General features: G+C 38.2%; 1 protein-coding gene across 1 annotated transcript; it reads left to right on the top strand.

The window, feature by feature from the left end:
* The first annotated feature begins 376 nt into the window (after positions 1 to 376).
* On the top strand, positions 377 to 1,577 carry LOC111881745 (probable CCR4-associated factor 1 homolog 11). Its single transcript, XM_023878136.3, has one exon. The coding sequence runs from the start codon at positions 655 to 657 to the stop codon at positions 1,486 to 1,488; it is 834 nt and encodes a 277-aa protein (XP_023733904.1). The 5' UTR covers positions 377 to 654; the 3' UTR covers positions 1,489 to 1,577.
* The last annotated feature ends 9,226 nt before the right edge of the window (positions 1,578 to 10,803 follow it).

The raw sequence follows: 10,803 nt of genomic DNA, 5'->3' as shown, positions 1-10,803 counted from the left end.
ATAATCTTTGATATACATGTATATACCGAAAAAAAGGAAAGTATATATTACAGTATATGATAAAAAATAAAAAATAAAAAAATAAAAAAAACACTTTTTTACAAGCGCGAGTTATTAGATGCATCATGCATCTAGAATAAAAAATTTTGTAAGAATCGTATAAAAAAAACATAATAATCTTTGATATACATATAAATACTAAAAAAGACAAGTATATATTATATTATGGTATATGACAAACAAAAGCTTTTTTATAAGCGACTTATTAGATGCATCATGCATCTAGAATACGTATAAATTAGCTTTAAGATAATTTATAAATACGTATGAACCACGAACCCCATTACATCTCTTTGTCTTCTCGACTTTTTTATTCGACCTCGTGTCAATTTGCCAAATTGATTGCATAATTTGGTCAAATTCCTGGTTTTTGTCAAACGTTCAAAGTTCAAACGCGTTGAACCAGTGGGCTATACGACTTCCCATTAGTAAGTTCCTTCCTTCAAAGCACATCTCAACTATTATTCTGCCGGCTTGCATTCATCTTATATATAAATTTCAACTCAACACTTTCACTCAACTCAATCTTACAACCACAATCAGCAATCAACGAATTTACAAACATCAAAGTGATCAATCGACTAATCGATCGCTATGTCTGTTGATATTGACGAAACCATCATGATCCGTGAAGTTTGGTCCGAAAATCTGGAGTCCGAGTTCGAATTCCTCAGATCCGTGATAGATCAGTACTCTTACATCTCCATGGACACGGAGTTTCCCGGAGTTGTCTTCCGTCGATCTGTAGATCCGGCAAAACCGTATACGCATCGACAGCCGTCGGATCATTACAAGCTTCTTAAATCAAACGTCGATGTTTTGAACCTGATTCAACTCGGTCTCACACTCACCGACGCCGCTGGGAACCTTCCGTGTGACGGCGAGACTCACCGGCGTTTCATCTGGGAATTCAATTTTAGCGATTTTGACTTGGCCTGTGACCAGTACGCGCCGGAATCGATTGATTTGTTGAAACGACAAGGGATTGATTTCGAACGGAATAGATCGGAAGGTATCGACTCGGTCAGATTTGCTGAGTTGATGATGTCGTCGGGACTGGTTTGTAATGACTCGGTGAGTTGGGTGACGTTTCATAGCGCGTACGATTTTGGTTATTTATTGAAGATTCTCACGCGCCGGGAGTTGCCGCGTGGATTAGATGAGTTTTTGGAGATTTTGAAGGTGTTCTTCGGTGAGAACGTGTACGACGTGAAACATTTGATGAAGTTCTGCCGGAAAAACTTGTACGGTGGGTTGGACCGGGTGGCGAATATTTTGGAAGTGAACCGGGTTGTCGGAAAGTGCCATCAGGCCGGTTCAGATAGTTTGCTGACGTGGCACGCGTTTCAAAAGATGAGAGACGCGTATTTCGTCGACGTTAGGACGGAAAAGTATGCCGGCGTTTTGTATGGGTTGGAGGTTTATTAGGATTACAAAATATTGGTTTAGTTGAAGGTTAAATTGGTAAATAATCTAATTAAATGTTATTATATTGATATGGTAAAATCGTTGGTGAATTTTCTTTTTTCTGTACTGATTTTAGAACTCAAAAGGATACCTGATACCCGAAGTCTAAAATAAGGAAAGTAGATAAAGAACCATAATAATGTTTTAATTGAAATCGGAATATCTTGGAGAAAAACTCATTTCATTCATCGTAAAGATATTTATACAGATCACATACGAAAAGGGTCCGAATACAAATGTCCTTAATTAATCAAGGGTAACAATACATGTATAACAAGATATAATGATTTAAAAGAGTAAAGGGTCCGAATACAAATGGCCTAAATTAATTAGGTCTAAAAGATATAATATATGTGGTCATTGATTTTTTTTTTTTTTTTTTTTTGTATATATTACCCCTTCAACTTGTTAAATTGTACACATTTAATCTTTATACTGACTATTTTAGGTACTTGTTAAATTCTACACATTTAATCTTTATACCGACTATTTTAGGTAAGACGGAAAAAATGACTTAACAAGGTAACATATTTCTTACTTTATACAATGACCTAAATACTTCATTTTTTATTGAAAAAACTTCAAAAATCCCTGTGGTTTTCGAAAATATCAAGTTTAGTCCCTAAGTTCAAAAAATCTCACAGATCGTCCCTGTGGTTTCAAAACTTTTAACATTTGGTCCTTCCGGCTCACTCCGTTACCATTTAGCCATTAAGTCATGGACATTTTTGTCATTTCATTACCCCTATGAGGTTTTCTATTACTTTTTTATTTAAATAAATAAATAAATTTAATATGTAAGGGTCCCACCTCTCTCTCTCTCTCTCTCTTATGCCAGATAACCGAAAGCATCAACTTCATCTTCATTTTATATCTGGTAACCAAAATCAAAACTTGGAAATTAAAACCCAAGATTTGGAGGTGCTTAGATGGCTTGTACCTTGATTGGTATTTCCATGGAAAACCACTGCCACTCTATCACCCAGCTATATGTAATTTCTAGCCATGGACCATCGTATGACCATTCCATCACTTCCTCTAATTTCGATCGAGAATTGAAATCTGGAACCATTTTGGAATTCGATCAAAAATTGATTTTCGAAACAACCGTCTCTCCAATATACAACTCGATGAAGACGATGGTTGAGCCGCTCGTCTCTCTCCTTTTCCGGCGATGTTGTTCCACCTCTCTGATGGCGACGACGTTTAGGTTTGTTCTTGCTTGATTATTAAAATCTAAAGCTGAAAATCAAAATCGAAAAGCAAGTGATTTGAGTTTGTTCTTGCTTGATTTCTTTGTGGAAACCGAAAGACGTTAGAGTATTTGTGGAATCACAAAATAAGAGTTCTAAAAGAATACTATAGGCGGCGGACGTTAGAGTCGAGTTTGGAGTTCGTTTTGATCAAAATTAGAGGATTTCACTTCAATTTTGATTCTGTTTCATGGAATCGGCTTTCCAAATCAAGTTGATCGATTATTAACCTCCAATTACCAGGAGGAATTGGAGTGTTCAAACCACCATCATAAACTCACAGTGGGGGAAACTTTTCCCAATCAGATTGCAAATCTTTTTTTGATTTTGCCTCCGAAATCTTCCTTCAGGTTGCAGTAGGGCTAATTTTCGCTAGTGGTTGGGCAGAATTAAGAGAACTACTTGTTGGTGGGCATATCTGCTTCAAATAAGTTATGGTGGTTGAATCATGGTTTCGTGGTGAGAGGAGGGACGGTGGTGAGACCTGTCTTATGGCTACTGATGGTTTGGGTATTGAATTTGGGTATTAAAATGAGAGAGAGAGAGAGAGAGAGAGGTGGGACCCTTGCATATTAAATTTATTTATTTATATAAAAAAAAGTAATAGAAAACCTCATAAATGGTCCCTGGGTAATGAAATGACAAAAACGCCTTTGACTTAACGGCTAAATGGTAACGGAGTGAGCCGGAAGGACCAAATGTTAAAAGTTTTGAAACCACAGGGACGATCTGTGAGGTTTTTTGAACTTAGGGACTAAACTTGATATTTTCGAAAACCATAGGGACCATTTTTGAATTTTTGTCTTTTTTATTTAAGTAAGAACAATATTCCAAAACATTGTTCATACATCCCAATCATATAAATATGTCAAACGTAATCAAAATCAGAGTATGTCCCATAAACAGAATCAATATGGTGTGCGATGCAGTCAACCCGAGTTCTTCCTCTTAGAATCGGAAGTACCTGAAACATAAACTAAAAAGCATAAGCACAAAGCTTAGTGAGTTCCCCAAAATAATCTATATCATACATACAATAAATATATAATGGGCCCCGCCCTGTCTTCGGGCCCCGCCCGTCATCGGACCCCGTCCAGCATCGGGCCCCGCTCGGTAATAGATCGGGCCAATCCAACATACATATAACATATATCAATTAATCACATACACATGCAATAATTACAAAGATACATAGCATACAAATGGTCATTAGGCCCCACTCGGGATTGGGCCCTAGCCCGGTAATCATATAAACACATAACACATGCAAGAGTCACGCAGACAACTAGCATACTAACATAGCATAAACTTGGGCCGACATTAGTGCCTTCGACCCGCTAAAACTAGTGAGGAAAACCACCTCCAATTTCAAATGTGCAAGAATAAGAAAAACCCTTTTCTAAATTCCACATTTGATGAATGTTATAGACCTTCTTAAGACTTGTCACTCAATTCACAATCTTGGAGTATAACTCTAAGACTTGATATTGGAACGAAGTATGATTGACTTCTTGATTTAACCATTTCCACAATTCCCGATTCCTCTTCTTAGACATACAAATTGTACTAAGACTCACTTAGAGGATCAATTGAGATATGGTTCTTAATCATTAAGACCTATCATAAAACATAATAAAAGGTACTCTCCCTTCTTCTTAGAGCGGAGAAACTTTTATCTTTCTGCCTATTTAACTCTTCTTATTCGTTCTGCTATTGATTGAAATTCTTTTAATCAACCCAGAATTATACTCAATTTTATAAGTATAACCATATTCACTAAAATTTAGTAAATAATGACGAATATCTTTGTTACTCTTGTGGTAGACTTGATCAACGTACGACCTAGTGTACTCAATCTCTTAGTCCTTAAATTGACACTTTGTCATAAATTAGTCTAAATTTCCCAAATGTGAAAGTTTTCATTCATCATGCAATACTTGTTGCACAATTCCAAGTTCCTATCCACTTGAAACTTGGGCGATGAGAAACTCTCCCTATTTGGTAAACTCTTGACACTTCCACAAATAACCTAATTAAGAATCAAATCCATTTTGCTAATAATAGAAGTACACAAACATCAATTTTTCATATACGCCATTGTAAGGATAAACAAATAACCAAAATATATTTTATTTATAAAAGCAGCGGAAAACATGTCCTTACAATGCAAAATTCGAATGAAAAACTATGTAGGCAAATACTCCTAACAAATCTATCATAACTTCCTAAGCTCAAAATCTGATCTTTGAATCCATGCGATCGTAATCCATTTCTTCGTGATCAGACTCATCTTGCTCTTCCATCAAACTTCCTCTCTTTTTTCTAATCCTGCAAAACATGCAATTGTAATCTTATCACATTATGTATAAAGAATAGGAATTTAATGGAGTTATATAGTGGATTTTATACCTGAAGTAGAGCCATACTTCTTGACTCTCTCATCTCTTAGACTCTTCAGGTCCTTTGGGCAGCTTCGTATCCGTTGCCCTTTCTCTTGGCAGCAGAAACAGGTGGGTTCTTTTAGAATGTCCACGGAAGCATGGTTGGTTGAATTACCAGACAAATATGCTCCATTACTTCGCCAAATCATTTCTGATTCATCAGCAATAAGCATGTAAGTTAAGTCAATGAGGGTCGCGTCATGATCCATCATATAATACTCTCTTTTGAACTTATCATATGATTTAGGGAGTGACTGAAGAACCCAGTCCACAACCAACTTATTGGGAAAAGACGCACCTAACATAATCAACCTATCGATGTGTGATTTCATCCCTAGGACGTGAGGACACACGGGTTTACCATCTTCATGTTCCATTGCCAATAGGGTTTCGGTGATCTTGAACCTTTCAAATCTTCGATCTTGTGGGTCGGAGAGAACAACCAGGAAGAGGAGGAGGAAGTGAAATCAAGCTAGTCCACATTGATCCTTCACTTGGGAACAAGCTTTCACTTTCAACAGGAACACCTTTTCCTTGGGATTCGGGAAGACCACGGTTAGAGTCAGACATCTACAAACTGGGAGAAATTTCAAGTTAGTTGATTGAATCCTTAATGAAACACCCAAATTAGACATTAAGGCTAGGATCCAACAACATTATTTACACATTAGAAGAGGGATGCCATAATCCAACATGCAAATAATTTGGAGATAAGTGAATGACGATTCACTAATTAATCACCATGAAAAAAACATAAAGGCTTAAGTTTTAAATGTATTAAGAATTCCTAGATCTCCTTTGAGATTCATTGAACTTTTCAATGGAATGTTTAAATCTCGATATGCCCCTCTCATTTGTGACTGGGATGTCGAGGATCACAAAGTGGGTGTGAATAACCATGCAAATGTACATGGGGCCCTCATTGTTACAGTCACCTATTTGATGTGCCGGTAAACCACACACGCTCCATCGGACTATGACAAACCATGAGTCACCCTTTGCAACCTTTGCTTAGAACCCAATTAGTGTGCCGGTTAACCACACACTGTCACACCCCAAAACCATGAATGGCGGAAACATTCTGGGGCGGAGGACGTCATGTACAGTATCACAAACAATGAATAATAGTAAACAAGAAACAACATCATCCATTGCATTAATAGTATAATTTCATACATGTGTGTTCTGTCAAAGTTATAGACACCAAAAATATACACATCAAAATAAAAGATGAGTCTTGAACGAACTTCATCTTCTCAAAAGCCTGGCACCTGTACCTGTTTGGTGGTGACCTGAGAATACAAGTTATTTTGAAAACGAGTGTCAGCTTAATTCTGGTGAGATCATAAGTATATTAATGTCTGAGTTTGTATGAAAACGTTTGTAAAATGTTTATGTAAGATGTTTTGTACAATGTTTTGTATAATGTTTGAACTCTCCTAGAAAACCCTATGTTTCCTACTAACTGTAGCCTTCTACCAAGGCATTTAGTGTCTGTGTGTATGTCTCTTGATAGAGTGTGTGTTTTCCCAATTCTGACTATCATTAACCAAAAATATAGTTTCCATATTACCGTGCATTGTGTGAATATTCACGAAGTGAATGTAAATGGGAAAATATTATCGTACCATAGTATTTGTAATAAGTGACTACCGTGGTACTAACTACCTTAAAACAAAAGGTATTCAATGTAACATGTGATCGACCTGTATCCTGCTATCGACTCTAGTAAAACAACAATGTAAGACGCCGTAAGAAATGACAATTAGCACCCGTAGACTTGCAAGTCCCGCTGTTGCGAGCAGCAAGGTGTAGGATAGTCAATCCAGTATAGATCTATACGCAAACTCATACGCTCCCAAATTAAGGAGATTAGGGATACAAAAACGGTCATGGCAGGAAGTGCCATGCCCCGCTTAATGGTTCACATAACTGCATAAATGTACATGTAATGAATATGCTAACTGAAAGGTGTACTCTTTCTCTGTCTAGCCTGTGTGTACTGAAATGTTCTGCATGTGCTAGCTGTAATGTATGTTCTCTCTATCTAGCATGTATAGCAATGTACTGTGCGTACTAGTTGTAATGTATTGTATGTATTACTCGTACTGAATCATGAATGAACTGACTCTTTGTATGTTTCATTGTTCTAGTAATAGTAATAGTATCCTCCTGTGCTACCCCTATGGTAACTTACTAGTGATGTAACTGGTACGTATGAACATGGAAGTATACCCTTGCTACCCAAGGTTACCGAATGAACTAGAAGGACCTTTATGACTATATATGTACACATGATATATAACTAATATTTAAATGACCTTCAGACGGGTATCCGATATCCCACCAGCCCACATCTCAACGGCTAAAAGGAAATAGGGCGGGTGTGCCTTCCTAAGCTTTTTAAACATTGCTTATATAACTATACATACCTAGACATGCAATTGATAATAAGTATAAAAGAGCTTAAGTAAATGTATTTGATAAGTATAAGAATTTGTAAAACAATTTGAAGCAAAACAGTTTGATAAACAATTTGAACAATAAGGAAATCACTGGTTTTGTAGTTATTAATCACATGTGATTGGTGTAATAACTATAAGTATTTGACTTGTAATCCCCCCCCCCCCCATAAAAGCATTTAAAAACATTTAAACCATTGATTAAGGGGTATGAACTCACCTGTAGTGAGTGGTACGGATGTACTGCAGACGTAGGATTGCTAGGTGTCAAGTGAAGTCTTGAACACACTCTATGATCCTAGTTAACATATAATCACACATATATGTACCCAATTAGCTTTAAACTACTAATTGAAAATATTAAGACCTCCTAGAACATGCTAAACACTTTACATAAGTGTTATTAGCCTTAAGGATTTCATCTAAGTTGTTGTAGGACAAGGCTAGTGGTTTTTAGGGTTCCAAAGGACCCCATACTTGAGTTTACTCCCCAATAACCAACACACAAGGAGTTTACGGTCGTAAACTCTTGAGTTTATGGCCGTAAGCTCCTAAGCCTTAGGTTATTTTGTGCTTTGAAGCTTTACATGATCCCTAGAAGCATTCATACTTGATGGATTAATCCTTGGAAGGGTTTAGGGCTTAAATACACTCCTTTGAGGAGTTCACGGCCCCAATGACCAAAACCATAGAGATTACGGCCGTAATCTCTCTTTGGTATGGGTTTTTGATGATTTAAAGTCCCTAAATTAACTAGGAGTAAATCAAGGCTATTGTCCAAGGCTTTTGGAGGGTTTAATGCCTCTTTTGACCCTTGAGTTTGGAGTTCACGGTCCAAGAACTTCTTGGGCCGTGAACACCTTACTCTTGGTGTTTTTGGGTGTTTTATAGTCTTATATACAATAAGATATGAGTCTAAGCTAGCTTCATATCAAGAGGGAAGGACTAGGCACTCATTTGTCCCTTATAAAAGGGTTTACGGTCCAAGATGTTCTTGGGCGGTAAACTCTTAAATCTTGTTGTTTTGACATGAATTCTAGGTTATTAAGCTCTTAATAACTAGATAGATGTACTCACGTTTTGGGATGAAAGTCCGAAGATCCGTGAGAGAGAATCTGCTTTTCTCTAGTTGGAAATGGAATTAATGAATAAATATGGCTCATAATCCTATATATACTCCTGAGATTTTTGGCAGAAAATATTTTATTCAAGAAATGAACTCTAATATCATAGAGTTTTGAAATAACAGAGGTGCACATAACCCTAGTGCATCCTCTCTCCTGATATCTCCTTAAGTGTAAATCCTGAAATACTCAAACTTATACTAATAAGTCTGAAAATTTACTGCAACTGTTATGACTTCTATTGAAGTGCTATTGTTTGTACAGAATAGAATTTCAGGTTGTCACATCATCACCTCCTTAGAAGGAATTTCGTCCCAAAATTAAATTTAAGCAAATAAGTAGTTACAATTAACTAAGTAAAAAGACGAGGATATTTCAGTTTCATCTGATCCTCACGCTCCCAAGTGAATTCTGGTCCTCGCTTGGCGTTCCAGCGAACCTTCACCATAGGGATACGGCTTTGTTTCGTTTGCTTGACCTCTCGGTCCATGATCTCTACTAGTTCCTCCACGAAGTTGAGGCTCTCGTTGATCTCGATCTCGTCGAGTGGAATAAAAAGAGTCTCATCGGACAGACACTTTTTCAAGTTCGATATGTGGAAAGTAGAATGTACGTTACTGAGTTCGCGCGGTAAGTTAAGTTTGTAAGCTACTGGGTCGATTCTTGCGAGAATCTCGAAAGGCCCAATGTACCTTGGATTTAGCTTTCCACGCTTTCCGAAGCGTATCAATCCCTTCCAGGGTGAGACCTTCAATAGAACACGGTCGCCTACCTGGAATTCCAATGGTTTCCTACGTTTCTCAGCGTAGCTTTTCTGTCGGTCTCTGGAGGCTTTCGATCGTTCAGAGATCTGAACGATCTTCTCCGTCATTTCCTATATGATTTCCAGACCTGTGAGAGTGCTTTCTGGAACTCGTCCTTTAGCTAACTGGGTATCACCCACCTCAGCCCAACACAGAGGGGATCTGCACTTTCGGCCATAGAGGGCCTCGAATGGAGCAGACTTTATGCTCGTGTGATAACTGTTGTTGTAGGAAAATTCGACAAGGGGTAAATGAGTATCCCATGCTTTCCCGAAGTCTATCACACAGGCTCGCAACATATCTTCCAAGGTTTGGATAGTTCTCTCACTTTTCCCGTCGGTCTGTGGATGGTAGGCTGTACTCATGTCCAGCCTAGTTCCTAGGGAACTTTGTAACGACTTCTAGAACCTCGAAGTGAATCTACTATCTCTGTCCGAGATATTGGATAAGGGAACACCGTGCAGTCTTACAATCTACCTAATGTATGTTCTTGTAAGTTTCTCCATCTTGTCTGTTTCTTTGATCGGCAGGAAGTGTGCAGACTTGGTCAGTCTATCGACGATGACCCATATGGAATCAAGTCCACCCGTCATCTTGGGCAACTTGGTTATGAAATCCATAGTTATCCGCTCCCACTTCCATTCCGGTATCTCAGGCTGTTGTAGAAGACCGAAGAGTTTTTGGTATTCGACCTTGACCTTTGCGCAAGTAAGGCATTTACTCACGAAGGTAGCAATCTCTGCTTTCATGTTAGGCCACCAGTATAGCTTTTTGAGGTCCAGATACATCTTATCTGATCCCGGGTGCATGGAATAACGAGTGTTGTGCGCCTCGTTCATGACTAAGTCTCTGAAACAACCGAGTTTCGGGGTCCAGATCTGGTCCATGAAATAATAAGCTCCGCCACCCTTAACCTCCAAGTTCTTATCCATCCCTCTTAGGGATTTACCTGCCACATTTTCCGGCTTCAAAGCGTCGAGCTGAGCTGCCTTTATTTGCGTGGACAAGTGTGAATGGATAGACATAGTCAATGATTTGACTATACGACCAGAATATTCTTTCCGACTCAGGGCATCAGCTACTACGTTGGCTTTACCCGGATGATAACGAAGTTCACATTCATAATCACTGAGTTGTTCGACCCACCGTCGTTGTCTCATGTTGAGCTCCTTCTGGTCGAATATGTGTTGTAA

Source organism: Lactuca sativa, chromosome 8 (assembly GCF_002870075.4).
Source record: "Lactuca sativa cultivar Salinas chromosome 8, Lsat_Salinas_v11, whole genome shotgun sequence".
NCBI lineage: Eukaryota > Viridiplantae > Streptophyta > Magnoliopsida > Asterales > Asteraceae > Lactuca > Lactuca sativa.
This window is presented reverse-complemented; position numbering and strand designations above follow the sequence as displayed.

Excerpts from the sequence above, each read along its gene's own strand:
- LOC111881745 (XM_023878136.3), top strand. The coding sequence starts at position 655 with ATGTCTGTTGATATTGACGAAACCATCATGATCCGTGAAGTTTGGTCC.